Below are 18,508 nucleotides of genomic sequence, written 5' to 3' on the forward strand. Positions count from 1 at the left end.
GCCGAGATGAGATCCAATCTCACCATTTCCCTCCCATTCTGCAGGGGCAGGTCTCCCAGCGTACCATTCCACTTCACCCGCTCATACTACTAGTATTCCTTGCTTGTATTGTTCCTCACAACTCCCAAATCTTCAGTTAACCGATTCAAATGTCTTACACTTGCCCATTTACATGTATCACCACATACATATGCAATGTCTTACACTTTGCCCATTTACATGTATCCACACATAGTTGCTATCAGCACAGGCATTCGCTTCTCTATGGGAAAAAAAAAACCACCTATCTACTTAAAACCTGAAAACTATCGTAAGATTAAAAAATGGACATCTTTTTACATCTTATGCTAGTTTCCAAGTTTTTCACTATATATTTTCTCGACTTATCTACTGTACATCACTGCATAATACATCTTAATGTGTACGCCCTTCAAGAACAAGGATTGATTACCATGACCCAACTTCTTGCCTGCTTGTCTTGCTCCTACTCTCACCACCGTCAGACAATCCGCAATCTCCTCTTATCGCTCTCACCCATGAATCCACCTGCCAAATCGTCAAGCATATATACTAATGATTGTCAGGATCAAGCACGACCAAGTATACCAGTATATTTTCTGTTTTATTTGGGGTGGGGGGGGGGCATAGTGCACTCTTTTACCTGTATCTCAGACATGCTCGAGCATTCAAACTTCAAACCTTGACTGGTCATTATGTAGAATGCGTATCTTGTTTTCTCATCTTCTGGCACAAAGTTCGGAAGCTGTCCCACTTCCACAATATCACACAGCAGTGTGGATTCTTGTGGACTTAGATCTGAAATCAGTACTTAGCTAAGATTGGACTCTGTGATAGGTGTTCTTTTGCATAAAAGTAAGACACCTAGAAGGCAGGGTTTACCAAACCGTTTGGGGTGGGGTTACTGCCACCCCACGGTTTTGGCGGTTACCGTGGTAACCACGTGGTTATCGTGAGGTATCAAAAACTGAGAAGGTTATCGCACGTGATAACCGCACGGTTTTGTAAACCCTGCTAGAAGGTTTATGAATTTAGTCGATCTAACTGTATCAAGATTCCAGCATACCCGGCAAAATATGCTGTTGCTGGGGCATTAAGTACATATGTTTCGACTGTATTTAGTGGCAGAGCCACCCCAACAATTTTTTTTCTCCAAACCAGCTAAGTACCAAATTATGTATTATCTAAGCTCTAATGCAGCCAACTGCTAATGGGCTAAAGCAGGAAACAAGCCAGGAGTCATCCCTGTGATCAATCGGTTAATTAGCCATGCCTCTAGAAGATCACAGTATGCATGTTATTTGTCTTAGGGTTCACTTTTAGTTATTATGAAATCTTAGTGGATACTGGAATGTTGGTTAGACATTTTTGCTGGGTAATTTTGTGAATATGTAATTTATGTGTTTATCAGACTAATGAAAAGGCAAAAGAATGTTAGATTGCTTTTACAAGACAGTTAGGGCAAAATATTCTTTTGTGTTGCCTAAGATGCCTAAACGCATATGTAATATATATAGATATGCTCTATTACCCTAGATGCAGAATATATATTGTCATCTTTTATGCCATTGCCTCTTGCCCCGCCTCATGTTCAAATCCTTGACCCGCCACTAATTAATGTGTGATTGAGTGACCAACACATGACATACTCCATAACAAAATATTTACCTGTAGATTTAAGATAATAGTATACACATTGCCCTTGCAGAACAACAAACCGAGGAAGCCAATCATCGACATCAGCATCATCTAGAATAGGTGGCTCTCCAGGAAGTTGAGTCCATCTCTATATGCAACAAAATATCATATCAGCCTCCACGTGACAAGAGTGAAGCAATGGGGAGAAGGTCAAAGTGCAAAGGTTTCTTACACTTCTAATATAGAGATACCCAGAGAGCCGTGCATATCTCAAAACTTCATCAATATTTTCCAACCTGGAAGACACAAACTATATCAATCACATATGGCGGGAAAAAAAATGCTTACATACTGTGACATTGTTGGAAAATAAGGTCAATAAACTTGGTTAACTAATGTACCGTACCGAGCTTTTAACTGAGATTCCCTCTCTTCAGCATCAGCAATCTCGGTTCTTAATGATTCTACTTCAGCTCTGGTTAGCTCAATCTGTTACCAATGAAAAATGCTTGTGCTATATAAGACAGAGATCACGGTAGCATGATGTAAAATTTCTACACTAGGAAGTACTTGATTAACCTTGTCATCATCCTCAGTGCTGGAAGACCATCTTATGCGAGGAAGAGACAATAAATGCAAAAGTGATGCAGCTCCCATTACTCGTTTCGGAGTCCAGGAACGTCTACGTGAACTGTTAACATGACAAGAGCAACATACTATTGCAGTAAGAAAGGGGGGAAAATAATTTCAGAGCCAGAGAATTCCTTTGGTTGAAAGTATCACCTTGGTGGAGAATCCAGGTTAGTCTTACTTGTGGAGAGACCATCAGCAGGGGTCTCCATGGATTGTTGTGATGGTAAGAAGTGCTGGGGGAAGACCTCTATCCTTCCATAAACATCATCCATCCAACTATGTTACCTCTATTAGAAAGAGCATAGTCTGTTTAACACAATGCAAATAACTGTCAACGGACAATGGATAAGATGATACTCCTACTAGAGAGAAATTTATTTATAGTATTTAATACTGTTTGTATAAAGGGGGAGCTCAGGAAAATACAAGTAGTTGACTACTGTGTTGGAAGCCCAAAAATGTTAGCTAGTCATACTCAGGGGCGGATCCAACGTGGGTGCAGGGGGACTCAAGTCCCAGGACTCAAGTCCCCCCTACACCCACAAGACTCATGGATACCCCCGGAGCACCCCCTTCAATTTTTTCACCATGAATGATAAACTAAAGGTCCCTAGATAGCTGGAGGTTAAAGAAACTGTGTAATTGAGCCCCCCCAATTTTTTGTTCCTGGATCCGCCCCTGGTCATACTTGCATGTTTAGGATTGATTATTCATTTAATGCCTGGAGTAGTTTGAAAGAAATTTCCATCTCTTCTTATTGTAATTGGCGCATGCGCGTACAACATAAGCTGGATGCAGGAGTTAGATTGTTTTTTGTTGTTGATGATGATTTGGGGGTAAAAAAAAACAGATAGTGAATTGCACATTGAGCCAGGTATTTTGAACATAGCTTCACATTGAAGCAGGGCATACCTATCCTTTTAAGTTGTATTGTTATAAGGCCTTATGAGGTGTGCTACCGTAAGTACAAGGTAGAGAATAGGAACAGGTGCTAAGTAGCAGGGGCGGATCCAACTTGGGACATGGGGGTTTTGAGGGGAACAAACAAATCGTTACTTGTAGTAAGGTTAAGGCTCTGAAATTAAGAGATCGAAGAGCTTCTTCCAGATCTAGAAGAGAAGCTAGGGTTAACGCAAGCAAATTCGAGATAAAAGTAGGTGGGAGAGAGAGGATGTGGATGTTCACCAGGATGCAGCAGGACGGGTGACTGCGCCCCTCCCCTCCCCTCCCCTGCTCTCTGCTCGCGACTCGCGGGATGGAGATCGGCGCAAGGAGCGACGACGAGACGGGAGATTTCCTTCGACGCAGAGGGGAAGACGGATACACGACAGAAAGATTTTGGACGCTAAAAGATTCTCTCCTACCGTCCCTCTCTTTCTAAATAAATTGTATTTCTCTCCGAACTCTCTACCTTTAATTTTTCTTTTATTTTATAACTCCGACTTTCAATTAGTGCAAATCAGAAACAGAATAGGGTCGGTTTTATAACACCTCAACTGTGGTTAGAGTTTGATTCGTATCCCTCAATCATAAAACACGATATAAAAACTCCCTCAACTCTTTAAATCGAGTGAATTTACCACCCAAAAAACAACTTGGATAGCAGTTTTGTCCTACGTGACATTAAACACAAAATAAATAATAAAAATACCAATAGGACCCACCTGTCAATGTTAGTTAGGGAAAAAATTAGGACAAATAATGTGGGACCCACATGCCAGGGGTACTTTCTCCTTACCAGGCTCCCTCCCTCAATCTCTCTACCTCCTCTCTTGATGGAGCCATGGAGGCATAGCGGAATCAAAAGGGAGCTCGCTAAACGCCACAAGGAGGAGGAGGTTGAGCTCGAGGCTGAGGTGGTGCTCGGTACTATAAAAAACTCGAGGCTCAACCAAGGATCACATTCTCATTTTTTACAAAATATCATCCCTATTTGAGATTTTTGTTGCAAAATTAACCCCGTCTTGGTGGCCACCCTTGCAGGTTCCATTGTCGTGCCTCTCGGTAACCCCAAGATCATCTCTGTATCGACCCAGCCCATGTCGCTACCCCTACACCATCACCGAACATAGTCTTGTACTTGTCAAACCGGTCGTCCGAGAGCTGCTCACATCTTGTCAACCAGCCACTGCCACTGCACGCTCGTGTCTCGCTCGCCATTTGCCAACTCGATGGGTGGTGAAGATCAGTAGTGGCGGACGGCGGCAAAGCCTAGATTGTGCGAGTGGCCATCTTCACTAACATCGCTTACACCCACCACCCAAAAGATTTCTCCCCGATGACCACGAGCTTCTACCCACCTCTTCTTCCCTCTTTCCAGATCTGGCACTATGGTCGAGCTCGTGTTGGTGGCCCATCCGTCGAGTACATGAGTCTGCCACCATCGTCACGTTGCTCCTTGGCAATGGCTTGCTTCTAGAGCCATGCACCTCACTCCGACTAATCTCGTCATGGCCTTGCTCCTCGGCACCTGTCAACTCGTCTTCCTCCACCGTGGCTTGGGTAGTAGCGTCAAAGGCTCGTGTCTTGCTCCTAGTACTCTCGTCGTCATCTTTGCCACCAGACCTCGGGTCCCTCAGGACGCTGGCCACTACCTCTATTTCAACGCTGAGGTGTTGCTGGATGGCCATGGATAACACCCGTCTGATCTCCTCCTCCACTGACATTGAGTTTTTTTTGTTCTCTAAGAGCATCGAACCCAAGGTGGACACTTGCCCTGTGCTAACTCAAACCGCGGTAAACTTGCTACGTCAGTGTAGTCACTTCTCAAACAATTGAAGTAGTCTATCTGTACCGGTTTTTGAAGATGGAGGATGCGTTATACCCGTTTTTTCAGTTGAGACATTAATGGCCCGGGCCTATCAATCCCCGTTGGAGGGGAGATTGAGGCCCTCTTACCTGCTCGGCTGGGCTGGGTTTGCCCCACTTTGCCTAGGACTACATGCATATCAAGCCGCTTTCTCAGTCTCCGCATATTGAAACTTTTTTAGATACGACCCAACATCATACCATCTCGATCAAAAGAGGTACTTCCCCATTTCATATTGAAAGTGCATCTAGGACCCCTCATTTATTTTGGTGTTAATGACAACACAATTAGAGGGTAACTAATGCTTTTTGTTGAGATGTATGCAAGGATGAAAAAGGAGTGGATGTCAACACAATAAGTATTGCGGCATCTTTTGTGGTAATTGTCTTCTAATCCATGTATATCTTGTGTTCTTGAGTATTAGGATGCCGTACTATTAAGAGGGATACCACATGCATATATTTGGTAGAACACTAGTGCTCAAAATCATTTATTTGAAGTGTTCCTGTTTTATTCCTGTCGGACTATCCGATCTTGATCAGACTATCCGATGCTCAGACTATCCGAAATTTCACAGAACTTTGCTCTCTGTCTTTGGTCTGAGTGTTGGCTAAAAATATCGGACTATCCAATATAAGGTCGGACTATCCGATACTTTGGACTATCTGAAATTTCCCAGAACTTCACTCTCTGTTTTAAATTGCTTTTTATTCCTCTTGAGTGAGTTTCAAATCAGACTATCCGATGTGATCGGAGTATCCGATGACCCAAAGACTCCGAAATTCAATGGAACTTGAGTCTCTGTGAGAGGATGAAATTCTTGGTTCAAAAATAACGGAATATCCGATATGACATCAGACTATCCGATCGATCGGATTGTCCGAAATTCTCCAGAATTTCGTTCTTTGTCTCTGGCCTGCTTGGGTGTCAAAAACATCGGACTATCCGATGTCACCTCGGACTTTCCGAGGTGGGATGAAAAGATTCTCTCCCAACGGCCACATTTTAGGGGCATCTATAAATACCCCCCACCTAACCCTTTTCTAGGGTTACCCAACTCATTTCATTCTCATTCACTTTGGGTTGAGCTTGGTGCTAAGGTGCTTTGGATCTTTGAGCTCTCTCTCCCTCTCTCAAATCCCTCCTTGTTCTTTGTGTGGTGGATCTTGGTGGTTGTGGATTTGGTGTTTGAGGGCCTAGTGTGTGTTTCACTCGATCTTGAGCACTAGGGTTTGACCAAGAGTTGTGTGGTGTTTGTTACTCTTGGAGGTTGAGGACTCCTAGACGGCTAGGTGTCACTTCCGAGCCACCGATCTACGTGTGGTTGGCCGGGAGAAGTTTGTGAAGGCCGGATCTCGCCTCAGCAAGGAAAGAGATACCCCTTAGTGGAAGGAGGAGTGCTTAGTGCAACCTCTTGAGGAAAGGGTTAGCAAAGACCCGGCTCTTAGTGAGCTCCTCAACGGAGAGTAGAATCCCCTCAAGGATTTGAACTCCGGAAACAACTCGGTGAACTTCATTGTTGGTGATATCACTTCTCCCCTCATTTAGCTTTGCTTTTTTGTGCCGCTATAGATCTAGTCGCTGTTTGTGGCATATTCTTGTTTGTGCACTAGATCTACTTGTAGTGTTACTTTAGTGGATCAGACAGTCTGATCCAACATCAGACTATCTGATATTTTCGGATAGTCTGACTGTGGATCAGACTTTCTGACCCTAACTCAGTTTTAGCTTCCGCATAAAATTTTAAATTAGCCTATTCACCCCCTCTAGGCCTAATTGACCCTTTCACATATTATAAGACTTTCTAGCATTACCCACATTCATATATATGTTAATGAATTTAGACATATATGTGTGCCTTAATTCATTAACATCTATATGAATGTGAGCAATGCTAAAAAGTCTTATAACCTGAAACGGAGGTAGTAGTAGCTAGTTACTTCCCCCGTTTCATAATGTAAGTCATTCTAGGATTTCTCATATTCATATTGATGTTAATGATTAACATGTGGGAAATGTTAGAATGACATACATTGTGAAACGGAGGGAGTAGGTACGTAGGGACATTGATCTCTTGGATATATATATATATATATATATATATATATATATATATATATATATATATATATATATATATATATATATATATATAAAATTAATATACACATTGATCAGATCAGGTCGATCGTCAGTGTAGAATGGAATGGGGAGAACACCACACACCCAATGGGAGGGGTGGCCATGTATTAATATAGGAAGCACATGTACAGGATCCTCAATTAGAGGAGAATACAAGGAAAGAAACAATACAGTACAATCTGTACATATATGGCAAAGTATTCCTAATACCCGCCCGCAGTCGCAGCAGGAGGATCACGGACGTAAAGGCTGGATCGAAAATCTGTAAATATCTGCACAGGCAAGCCCTTGGTCATGATATCGGCGAACTGATGCGTAGATGGAACATGGAGCACACGGACCTGTCCCAGAGCCACCTTTTCCCGAACAAAGTGGATATCGATCTCAATGTGCTTGGTGCGGCGGTGGTGAACCGGGTTGGCGGTCATGTAGACAGCACTGACGTTGTCGCAAAAGACAACGGTCGTGGTGGAGATGGGAGCATGCAACTCCTGGAGTAGCTGGCAGAGCCAACAGCACTCGGCAACCATGTGAGCAACGGCACGATACTCCGCTTCGGCACTAGAGCGGGAGACCGTCGTCTGTCGCTTGGAGGACCAAGACACCAGGTTATCGCCGAGGAAGATGTAGTAGCCTGAGGTGGAGCGATGAGAGTCGGGGCAGCCGGCCCAGTCTGCGTCGGAGTAGGCGGTCAGAGACCCGACCGGACCGGTGCCGATGTGGAGGCTGGCGGAGAGTGAGCCCTTGATGTAGCGCAGGATGCGTTTAACCAAGGCGAGGTGAGGCTCGCGGGGTCATGCATAAAAAGACACACCTGTTGAACGGCATAGGCGATCTCAGGACGGGTGAGGGTGAGATACTGGAGGGCACCGGCGAGGCTCCTGTACTCAGTAGGATCGGCGACGGGGGCACCCTCCGAGGCGGAGAGCTTGGCGCGAGCATCAACCGGGGTGGCGGTGGGGTGGCATTCAAACATGCCGGCTCGTTGCAGGAGATCGACGGTGTACTGTCGCTGGGATAGGAAGAGGTCGTCGGGTGTGCGACGGACGGAGATGCCGAGGAAGAAGTGGAGGTCACCAAGATCCTTCATGGCGAACTCGGTGTGCAACCGAGCCGTGATGTGGCGAAGAAGCTCAGTGGAGGAGGCCGTGAGGATGATGTCGTCGACGTAGAGCAGCAGGTAGGCGAGGCGATCACCGTCCTGGAGGATGAAGAGCGATGTGTCGGAGGCCGATGGCGTGAAACCCAGCTGACAAATGTATGTAGCGAACCGTTGGTACCAAGCCCGAGGCGCTTGCTTGAGGCCGTAGAGGGAGCGCTGGAGGAGGCACACAGCATTGGGAGCAGCGGGGTCGATGAAGCCGGACGGCTGCTGGCAATACACCGTCTCATCGAGGGTGCCGTGGAGGAAAGCGTTCTTCACATCAAGTTGATGAATCGGCCAGGAGCGGGAGGTGGCGATGCTGAGGACGACACGAATGGTAGAGGGCTTGACGACGGGGCTGAAGGTCTCGTCGTAGTCGATGCCATGTTGTTGGGAGTAGCCACGAACAACCCAACGTGCCTTGTGACGGGCGAGCGAGCCATTGGAGTGGAACTTGTGCTTGAAGATCCACTTGCCGGTAACGACGTTTGCACCAGGTGGACGAGGGACGAGCCGCCACGTGCCATTGTCGATCAAAGCCTTGAACTCTTCGGCCATGGCTGCACGCCAGTTGGGGTCGGCAAGGGCAGAGCGGTAGTTGGCCGGCAGTGGAGAAATGGCGCTGTGGGATGCCGAGAGCACGAGTCGGTCCACTGGCTTGAGAGAACCGGTCTTGGAGCGTGTCACCATGGTGTGGACCCGCTGGGGAGGTGTGGGTGCAGCCGGAGCGACGACTTGGGGTGGAGGAGTCGGCGCCGGTCGTCGTTGGTAGTGGTACGGGAATGGCGCCACCGTGCCGGCTGGTCGTGAAGAAGACGTGGACGGCCGGATAGCTGGTGACGACGGTGCCTTGCTTGAGGAAGATGGAGATATGGCAGCCGGCTATGTGGAACTTGCCGTCGTCCCGCCCGCAGTGTGATGCGGCTGCACGTAGTAGGGCAGGTGCTCGTCCTCAGCCGAGGGAGCACCCGTGGGTAGCCGCTGCTCAACGTTCACAGGGAACGGAGCGTGCGGCAGGTGCGGCTGCTCAACACCAGCCAGTGGTGGAGCGACCACAGAGGGAGCAGGAGCATCCTGTAGTAGAAAATCCAAAGAGGAAGCATCGACGGGATCTCCCGAAAATGGAAACTGTGTCTCATCAAAAATGACATGGCGCGAAATAATGATGTGGCGGGTGGATATGTTGAGGCAGCGATAACCTTTGTGCGAGGAGGGGTAGCCCAAAAAGACGCAAGCGGTGGAGCGGGGTGCAAGTTTGTGGGCAGCGGTGGCACTAAGGTTAGGATAGCATAAACACCCAAACACTCGTAACATGGAATAATCGGGAATCTTGCGATGAAGAAGCTGGAATGGGATTGAGTTGTTTACCGAGGACGAGGGTCGGCGGTTCAGGAGGTATGTGGCGGTGGCTAGACCTTCGGCCCAATAGGAGGGTGTGTTAACGACCAAATTTGGTAAATTCTATCACTATTGGCATCGGAGCTGAAGATCAGATCGAAGTGGAATCCAAGATGAAGATCGTTGCGGAAGCAGAGTAAGAATCGGCTGCAGTCCAAATCGGCTAAGGTCAGGTCGGCAGAGTTCGAGTCGGACGGGGCTAGCCAATACAGCCGATTCCGATAATATGACTCGGCGTATGTCGTCGGGTTCAAGTTGATGTGCTTCAAGATGATTGCCACGCATGGATAGAGTCCTGGGAAGGCAATTGTATCTATTAATTAGGATATTCTGTGTAATTTCCTTAGAGATATGTTTGGGCAAAAGTCTGCCGTAAAGACTTATAGTATCTTAGAGTTTGTTAGAGATAATAGTCGTGTCCGTTATGGACGTATCTTGTAATTCTCGGGTATAAGTAGACCCGAGCCCTATGTAAAAAAAGAGACATCCAATACAATCTCGGCGCATCGCCACCCTTTTTGCTTTACTTTTATTTCGACGAGTTCGTACTCTCGGGTTGAGCTGCATCGGTTTCGATCTTCAACAAAGAGGTAAAACTTGTCATGATGACTTATGTTCTCAGGATTAGTGCTTCCATCTTTATGATACTCTAATCTTGTCTATATAATTCGTCGAGTTATCATATATCTCACATAATCTTTGATAATATCTTTATCTAACCTATAATCGGCTAACATCTGTTAATGGAAGGCAGCCGATTAGGTTACATAATGACGTTAACTTAGATTATGTGATATATCTACCACTCTATGAAACTTTCAGCGGCTTGATTGTCTAGATATTGTTCTTCTTTTCATACTTAATGCTGCATCAATTGAGTTTGATCTATTAAGTCATGCTTAGAATTGCAATCTCTAGCCTACTTTCTGGTTGCCGATTAGGGTAGTATCGGAGTTTCAGCCGATCTTATCTGATTTAACTACTTTTATTCCATATGCTTAATCTATATGTTAAATCTGCCCTTTATGTTAGGATCTTGTCGCATCTAGGTATATTAGGCTTCTGTTTGGTATATTCTACTTGCTTTAACATCTTAATATAGAGTAGTATCGGAGCATTAGCCGATACGTGCTAGATCCACTTGACCGGCTATGCTATAAATGTATATAATCCCACTATTAATATATATTTTGATCTAAGTGATTTATACTGTCTCGGCAAGACGACCGATCTATCCCAATCACTTGATTTAAGTATATATCAATATAAGGATTATATATCATTAATATCTATAGCCGATCGAGTAGATTTAGTTCTGATTTACTTATTGATATTTGCCGATCGATGTACGCATGACATCGGCTTGAAATAAATGAAATGTCATCAGCACCTAACCGATCGGCTATCATTTATAGGATTAATTGCGGTTTCTCTGTTCTATTTCTTGTTGATTGCAGGATCAAATTAACTGGCACGCTCATACACCCGAAGGCGAGTTTTGGACCTGCACTGGAGTTAAGCAGATCTCCCAGGCCACGTGTTTTCTGTCAACAGGGTGGCATGGAGGCTTGTAGGAGGAGGGTACGGACGGAGTTGTTGAGGGTGCGAATCATGCGTTCGGCCTTGCCGTTTTACGGGGAAGTATATGGGCAGGAGAGTCGTAACAGGGAACCTCTACCAGCGAGAAAGGAGGTGGTGTTGTGATTAACAAACTCGGTACCGTTGTCGGCTTGGAGACACTTGAGGCGGTGGCCGAACTGTGTGTGGGCATACTCAACGAACTCAACAATATGGCGATGAACATCGGATTTGTGGCAAAGAGGAAACGTCTAGCAAAAATGAGTAAAATCATCAACTAGCACTAAATAAAATTTGAAGCCCGAAATGCTCATAACGGGAGAAGTCCATACATCACAGTGCACAAGTTCAAAAGGAGAAGAGGTACTGGAGGTGGACTTATTAAAAGGAAGACGAGTGTGTTTCCCTAACTGACAAGCATGGCAAAGGGAATTATTTGTCTTGGAGCGAGGTATGGCGGATAAATGTTGGAGAGTGGTGACGGCGGTTGGACCCGGATGACCGAGGCGGCGATGCCATAACGTGGAGGAGGTGGCGAGGTTGCAGTGGGAGGCGATGGAAGGTGCATCGGTCGGGAGGGTGTAGAGGTCGCCATGGCTATTGCAACGAAGAATCACGCGCCGGGTCCGAGGGTCCTTAATAGAAAAACCAAACTCGTCAAACTCAATGGAACATTTATTGTCATGGGTAAATTGGCGAAAGGAGAGTAAATTGCGAACCAAAGAGGGAGCAACAAGAACATGATGAAGGTCAAATCTAGTGGTGCCAATAGGGAGAAAGGAAGTGCCACGGCAAACAACCGGAATGGAGTGACCATTACCAACGGTAATATAAGTTTGTGAGTTGGGGAGGCGAGTAACGAGTATACCGTCGGTGGACATGTGCGAAGTTGCACCCGTGTCGAGAACCCACGAGTTGGGGTTGTAAAGCATCATTCCATTGAGAGCGGCGACAAGGCCAGCTTGGTCCCAAGCCGGCTGGACAGACCCTGCAGGCAGTGGCGAGGAGTATGGCCCGGCGAAGGCAATGTGAGCCTAAGGATACGGCCCAAGTATCTCGGCGCTGGGAGCACGCCAGGGTTGCTGCTGTCCTGCCCAGGGCGAGAAGCACACCCATGGTGCAGCTTGGCGTGGAGCAGGGATGGAGAAAGTGCTGGTGCCGAAGCTGTTGCTGCCGTTGTTCTGTCCACCAGGGCGGCCGCCGTTCTTGCCCTTGTTCTTGCTGCCGCCGGCGCGGTTCTGCTGCTGCCCACCGCTGCCAGAGGAGTGGCAAGTGCCCCCGGTGCAGTTGGAGTGGGCGTTGTTGGCTGCGACGAGGGCAGTCTCGGACTGGACTTGTACCGAGTTGGTGTTGCGAAGCTCCTTGAGAACCAGCATGTTCCTCGCAGAGGCAAAGGATGACAAGATAGGGGCGCTCGCGATGTTGTCGGCCGTGCTGGTGAAGCGCGAATTGACGCCGCGGAGGAGGTTGAGGACGAGCTGGGACTCGGTGACGGGGTGGCCGACGTCGCGGAGGGCATCAGCCGCCGTCTTCATGCGCTGACAATAGTCGGCGACGGAGAGATCGCCTTGGGTCATGGAGTGGAACTCGTGATGCGGATAGATCGCGCGAGGCTCCTTGTTGGCTTGAAAGAGGTTGTCGATGGCGATCCACAAGTCCTGGGCCGATTGATCATGCTCCATGGCGAGGTCGAGGACGTCGTCGGCGACGGAGCCGAAGAGCCAGCTGCAGAGGCAGCAATCGGCCTGTTCCCAGGCGGCGTCAGGGTTGGCGGGAGGAGCAGCGTCAAGATGATCGAGGAGACCGAATTTCCCACACATCGAGCGGAAGAAGGCCTTCCACTTGTTGTAGTTGGGGTTATGAAGCTCGAGGGAGATCGGAACATGGGACTTGACGGCGACGGTCGCATACGGGTTGACGAAAACCGGGGCGACGGTAGAGGTGGAAGACAACACCGTAGCGGAGTCGGTGGTAGCGGAAGTAGCCGAGGAAGTGGACATGGTGAGGGAAGAGGGGCGCGGCAGCCAGGGAGGCGGCGACGCTCGGTGGACGCAGCGACCGGAGAGGAAGCAGCGCTAGAGCAACGGAAGAGGAGAAGAAAACTTGGAATCTGATACCATGTAGAATGGAATGGGGAGAACACCACACACCCAATGGGAGGGGTGGCCATGTATTAATATAGGAAGCACATGTACAGGATTCTCAATTAGAGGAGAATACAAGGAAAGAAACAATACAATACAATATGTACATATATGGCAAAGTATTCCTAATAGTCAGCAAGCCGGCCGGCCGGAGCTCCATGCATGTCGTATATATATATATCTCGATCGTACGTTGTCATCAGACATATGAGCATCCGTTGGACATGTATGTCGGCTCGAAACGATCCGCACGCATATGCATATGTGGTGTAGAAGTACTCCTATTAGCAAGGCAATTAGGAGACGTACGCTAAGCATATACAGTAGCAGGCATATCATATCATATTATATCATGCATGCATGGTCGATCGACGTGGATGTTGGAGGAGGAGGAGGAGGGTGGCAGCGGCTGAGCTGCTGCTTTGCCTGCTCGAGCATCTGCACGACCTCGCGCATGGTGGGGCGCTCGACGCTGTGCTCCTGCACGCACAGCATCGCCACGAAGAACATGTGCGTGGCCTCCGCTGCCGGCACGTCGCCGCCCAGCCGCCGATCGAGGACGCGCCACACTCCGTCCTTGCCGCTGCCGCAGCGTGCCCGCACCCACTGCACCAGGTCCACCACCGTCGTCGTCGTATTTGCTTCCTCCTCCTCCTCTTGATGCAGCTGCAGGTGCTCTCCCACCGGTTTTTGCCCCGTTATCAGCTCCAGCAGCACCACCCCAAAGCTGTAAACGTCGCTCTTTTCGTCCACCTTCAGCGTGTATGCATACTCTGCAAAAGCACATTTATATACTCAATTAATCAGCAGAAATTTAAAAAAAACTAACTAAAAGAGGAGCATATGCTTTGTGAAGAAGAAAGACCAAATGAAAAGAGACTTTGTTCATTCTTTTTAGACTCTGTTTAAAAGCAAACAAGGCTTTGTTGTTCTGCTGCCGCCGCATCGCATCGCTTGTCTAGGTAGGATAGGAGGACGACTCATTGAGGCAAATCATCAACCGCAAGACATGTACTAGCAGTAAAAGTAAAAGCGAAAGCGAAAGATTCAGTCGATCCATGCATGCATCCGTACTACTATGCAGCAAAGAAAAGAAAAAGAAAGAAAGGCTCGTCCTTTGAGGAGTCTAGTCATCATCAGACGCAGCAGAGGGCTGCTGCTTGGTTTCCTTTGGCTGGCAATGGCATGCAGATGCAGTGCAGGCCAAATGTGGTGTGGTGACACACAGTACGGAGTACATGCTTGCATGGAAAGAAAAGAATGCGCACACCCTAATAATAATAATAACTGTAGTAGGAGAGGAGATTAGCACCACGTACGACGACTAGTACACTACACCACCAACGTCCGTCCAATATGGAATGCTGGATGGATGCATGATTGGTCCGTCTAGCTAGTAGCTGGAGTCTAGAGTAGTGGAGTAAGGGACTGTTTGTCACAGCTTCAGCTTTCCATCTCTTTTAGAACTGGAGCCCAGCCAAATAGTTTCAGCTCTACCAAAAATAGAAACAGAGTTTGATAGAGCTCTCTTATAAAATAAACTAGAGAGGTGGAGCTGGATTTAGTCAACTCCACACCAGACCTAACTTTTATAGCAAAATTTAGGAGTTAAAGTTCTACCAAACATACCCTTAATTTTAGTCGGTCAAAGATTGAAAGCTGCCTAGTAGGAGTAGTAAGCTTATACCTGGCGCGATGTAGCCGTAGGAGCCGGCGATGGCGGACATGCACTCGGAGGCGCCGGCGCGCAGGTACTTGGCGAGGCCGAAGTCGGCGACGTGCGCCTCCAGGCGGGCGTCGAGAAGGATGTTGTTGGACTTGACGTCGCGGTGGAGGATGGGAGGGGAGCAGTCGTGGTGCAGGTAGCACAGCCCCTTGGCGGCCTCCGTCGCCACACGAAGACGCGCCGCCCACGGCAACAACAACGACCCAATAATATTAGTATTGCTGCCATCGTCGTCGTACTCGTCGTGGTGCCGGTGGTGGCCGTGCAGCGCGTCGCCCAGGCTCCCCCCGGCCATGTACTCGTACACCAGCAGCTTCGCCTCCGCGCTCCAGCACATGGCCAGCAGCCGCACGATGTGGCGGTGCCGGATCCTCCCCAGCGTCTGCACCTCCGCCGAGAACCCACCGTCGACGATCCGCTTCACCGCCACCCACTCCCCGCCGGGCATCTCCCCGGCGTACACCACCCCAGCCCCGCCACGCCCCACCACGCTGTTCTCCTTCACGCACCGCATCACGTCCTCGCATCCGAACCGCACCTTCTGGAACGCCCTCATCTGCCACCCCGACCGCCGCCTCCGCTCAATCGCCGATCGCGTCGTCGCCACCGCCGCCGCCGCGAACGCCACCGAGCAAGCCAGCAGCCCCAGCGCCGCCGCCAGCCACATCACCGGCGCCCGCCCGTCCCCCCCGCTGCCAGGCGTCGTCGTCCCGGGGGCGGGGCCGGGGGCGGGCGTGCCGCACAGCACCAGCCGCGGGTTGCCCGCGAAGGACGACGCGTTGAAGTAGGCGAACTGCCCGTTGTGGGGCACGTGGCCGGAGAAGTCGTTGTGGGAGAGATCGGCGTCGGTGAGGCTCTTCATGCTGCCCATCTCCGCGGGGATGCTGCCGTTGAGCTTGTTCCACGACACGTTGAGGTAGTTGAGCATCCTGATCTGCACCACCCGCGCTGGCATGGCGCCCCACAGCTGGTTCGCGCTCAGGTCTAGGTACGTCAGCGACGCGCACTCGCCGACCTCGCCAGGGACCTCGCCGCTCAGGTTGTTGCCGCTCAGGTCCAGCTTCAGCAGCCGCCTCAGCTGGCCAACCTCAGGCGGGATCTCGCCGGTGAAGTGGTTGCCGCTGAGCAGGAGCGTCTGCAGGGAGGAGAAGTTGCCGATGGAGGCCGGGAGGGAGCCGTTGAGCCTGTTGCCGGAGAGATTGAGCAAAGACAGCGGGCTGCCAGCGTCCTCATCCTCATTATGGAGCTGCCCCGTCAGGTAGTTGCCCTGCAGCTCCAGCGTGGTGAGCGCCGGCAGGTAGAGGAAGCCGCGCGGGAGCGGGCCGGTGAGGTAGTTCCGGGCCAGGCGCACCCGCGTGAGCGTCCGGCACGCGCCGAGCCCCTCCGGCACCGGGCCGAAGAGGAAGTTGTCGAGGAGGATGAGGATGTCGAGTTTGCGGAGCGCGCACAGCCAGCGCGGCACCTCGCCGGTGAGCCTGTTGGTGGACAGGTCCAGCTCACGGAGCGGCGCGACGCGGCCGAGAGCCCCGGGGATGGAGCCGGTGAAGTTGTTCTGCCAGAGCTTGAGGACCTGGAGCGAGCGGAGGTCGGCGATGAACTCCGGGATGCCGCCACGGAAGCGGTTGATGAACATGTTGAGGAGGCGGAGGTGGGTGAGCGCGGCGAGCTCGGGCGGGATCTCGCCGGTGAGCGCGTTGTTGGAGACGTCGAGGAACCTGAGAGCGGTGAGGTTGGCGAGCGCGGGCGGGATGGTGCCGTTCAGCTGGTTGGTCTGCAGGTAGAGCGTGTCGAGGTTGGCGAGGCCTCCCAGCGACGGCGGTATCTCCCCCTGCAGTCCGCAGCTGGCCAGGTCCAGGTGCACCAGGCTGGCGAGGCGGCCCAGCGACGCGGGGATGCCGCCGTCGAACTGGTTGTAGTAGCCCAGGTAGAGCTGGCGCAGGGCGGTGAGGTTGCCGAGCTCCGGCGGGATGCGGCCGCTGAGACTGTTGCCGGCGACCGAGAGGAACTGGATGGCCTGCAGGCGGCCGAAGCTGGTCGGGATGCTGCCGGAGAAGAAGTTGCCACCGAGGTCGAGGTGGCGGAGGTTGCTGTTGGTGTCCGGGAGCGGGAGCGGGCCGGAGAGGTCGTTGTCGTAGACGTCCAGGACCTCGAGGCTGTTCATGGTGGACAAGTAGTAGTGGAGGGTGCCGTTGAACTGGTTGTTGGAGAGGTTGAGGTAGCGCAGGTGCCGGAGGGCGGCGATGGTGGGCGGTAGGTCGCCGGCCAGGGAGTTGGCGGCGAGGGAGAGGAAGCGGAGGCCCTGGAGGTGGGCGATGGCAGAGGAGAGCTCGCCGGAGAGGTTGTGGGCGGAGAGGTCGAGGGAGACGACGGTGCGGTTGTCGGGGGCGCAGCGGACGGCATGCCACGAGGAGCAGAGAGAGGCGTCGTTGGCGATGCTCCAGGTAGTGCGCAATGGCGTCGGGAGAGGCGGGGAGAAGGCGTCTTTGATGGACACAAGGACAGCAGCCTGCCCACGCAGGCTTAGCAGCTGCTCGTCGCTGGCGGCGGCGGCGAGGAGCAAGACAAGCAGAGGTATGACAAGGCGGCGGCGGTGGGAGAGCAGCGGAGGCACAAGCTGAGGCCGCAGAGCCATACTATGAGCTCTTCTTCAAGTCCTTGCTTTCTTCTGAGACGCCATTGATTTTTTTTTCTTGAAGCAGCTCGGTACGTGAGCAAGGCAAGGGATCGATCGTCGGAGTATATATATATATATCGTCCCTACTTTGATGCGTTGCGATGTTGGGCTGGCCGCGCGCCATGCAAATGCGCAATCAAAAACGCTGCTGCTGCATCAAAGGGAGGGAAAGGACTCCCAAACAGAGTATCATTATCCTTTCTTCTGTTTGTTTAATACTCCTACTCCATAAGAAGGGATGGAGAGTAATTTTCTCGGAAAAAAGATAGTCCTCCAGTACTAGCCTAGTAGTTGTTCTTGTTGGGCGTGGCGGACGACCAGTCAGTGCATCGGTCACCGGTGCATGAGAATGTACTGTTACTATGACATGAAGCAGCAGCAGCCACAGCAGTGCTGCGTGCCGATTCATGCCAGTACTAGACAAGAGAGGGACATCACAAGGTATGCAGAAGCCGGAAACTATTTTCATCCCTGGAGGGGATATTCCCTCGTTGTATGCATGTCACTTAAATGATTATGAAAAAAAATTAAAAAATTTGAGAAGATGTATTAAGATGTGATATATCGCTCTACAAATATGTAAGTTCAAATTCAGCTTCTATAT

The 18,508-nt window shown here is 50.2% G+C and overlaps 3 protein-coding genes across 4 annotated transcripts; all 3 read right to left on the reverse strand.

The window, feature by feature from the left end:
- Nucleotides 1-131: 131 nt before the first annotated feature.
- Nucleotides 132-3,636, reverse strand: LOC4339816 (uncharacterized). 2 transcript variants are annotated; one of them, XM_066310516.1, is made up of 8 exons: nt 3,475-3,636; nt 2,440-2,576; nt 2,236-2,347; nt 2,063-2,145; nt 1,889-1,952; nt 1,687-1,804; nt 662-816; nt 132-546 (listed from the first exon to the last, which is right to left on the reverse strand). In XM_066310516.1, the coding sequence occupies exons 2-8, from the start codon at nt 2,559-2,561 to the stop codon at nt 448-450; spliced, it is 753 nt and encodes a 250-aa protein (XP_066166613.1). In that variant the 5' UTR covers nt 2,562-2,576; nt 3,475-3,636; the 3' UTR covers nt 132-447. The 2 variants fall into 2 exon arrangements, with proteins under 2 accessions (XP_066166613.1, XP_015639334.1); XM_015783848.3 differs by having other exon boundaries at nt 2,440-2,595.
- An 8,097-nt stretch (nt 3,637-11,733) lies between these two features.
- On the reverse strand, nt 11,734-13,492 carry LOC136356511 (uncharacterized). The gene has a single exon (XM_066310518.1). It carries the CDS (start codon nt 13,358-13,360, stop codon nt 12,395-12,397), a length of 966 nt encoding a protein of 321 aa, XP_066166615.1. The 5' UTR covers nt 13,361-13,492; the 3' UTR covers nt 11,734-12,394.
- A 41-nt stretch (nt 13,493-13,533) lies between these two features.
- Nucleotides 13,534-18,348, reverse strand: LOC9266544 (leucine-rich repeat receptor-like serine/threonine-protein kinase BAM3). The gene is made up of 2 exons (XM_015782853.3): nt 15,192-18,348; nt 13,534-14,277 (listed from the first exon to the last, which is right to left on the reverse strand). The coding sequence occupies exons 1-2, from the start codon at nt 17,860-17,862 to the stop codon at nt 13,850-13,852; spliced, it is 3,099 nt and encodes a 1,032-aa protein (XP_015638339.1). The 5' UTR covers nt 17,863-18,348; the 3' UTR covers nt 13,534-13,849.
- Nucleotides 18,349-18,508: the final 160 nt, after the last annotated feature.

Source organism: Oryza sativa, chromosome 5 (genome assembly GCF_034140825.1).
Source record: "Oryza sativa Japonica Group chromosome 5, ASM3414082v1".
In the NCBI taxonomy this organism is placed as follows: Eukaryota; Viridiplantae; Streptophyta; class Magnoliopsida; order Poales; family Poaceae; genus Oryza; species Oryza sativa.

Bases quoted from the DNA above. Each gene is read 5' to 3' on its own strand.
- LOC9266544 (XM_015782853.3), bottom strand. From the start codon at position 17,862: ATGGCTCTGCGGCCTCAGCTTGTGCCTCCGCTGCTCTCCCACCGCCGC. The intron at 14,278-15,191 runs GTATAAGCTTAC...GTGCTTTTGCAG, and splicing joins CTACGGCTACATCGCGCCAG to AGTATGCATACACGCTGAAG.
- LOC136356511 (XM_066310518.1), bottom strand. From the start codon at position 13,360: ATGTCCACTTCCTCGGCTACTTCCGCTACCACCGACTCCGCTACGGTG.
- LOC4339816 (XM_066310516.1), bottom strand. From the start codon at position 2,561: ATGGATGATGTTTATGGAAGGATAGAGGTCTTCCCCCAGCACTTCTTA. The intron at 2,146-2,235 runs GTTAATCAAGTA...CATTGGTAACAG, and splicing joins GCACTGAGGATGATGACAAG to ATTGAGCTAACCAGAGCTGA. The intron at 1,953-2,062 runs GTACGGTACATT...TGTGTCTTCCAG, and splicing joins GAATCTCAGTTAAAAGCTCG to GTTGGAAAATATTGATGAAG.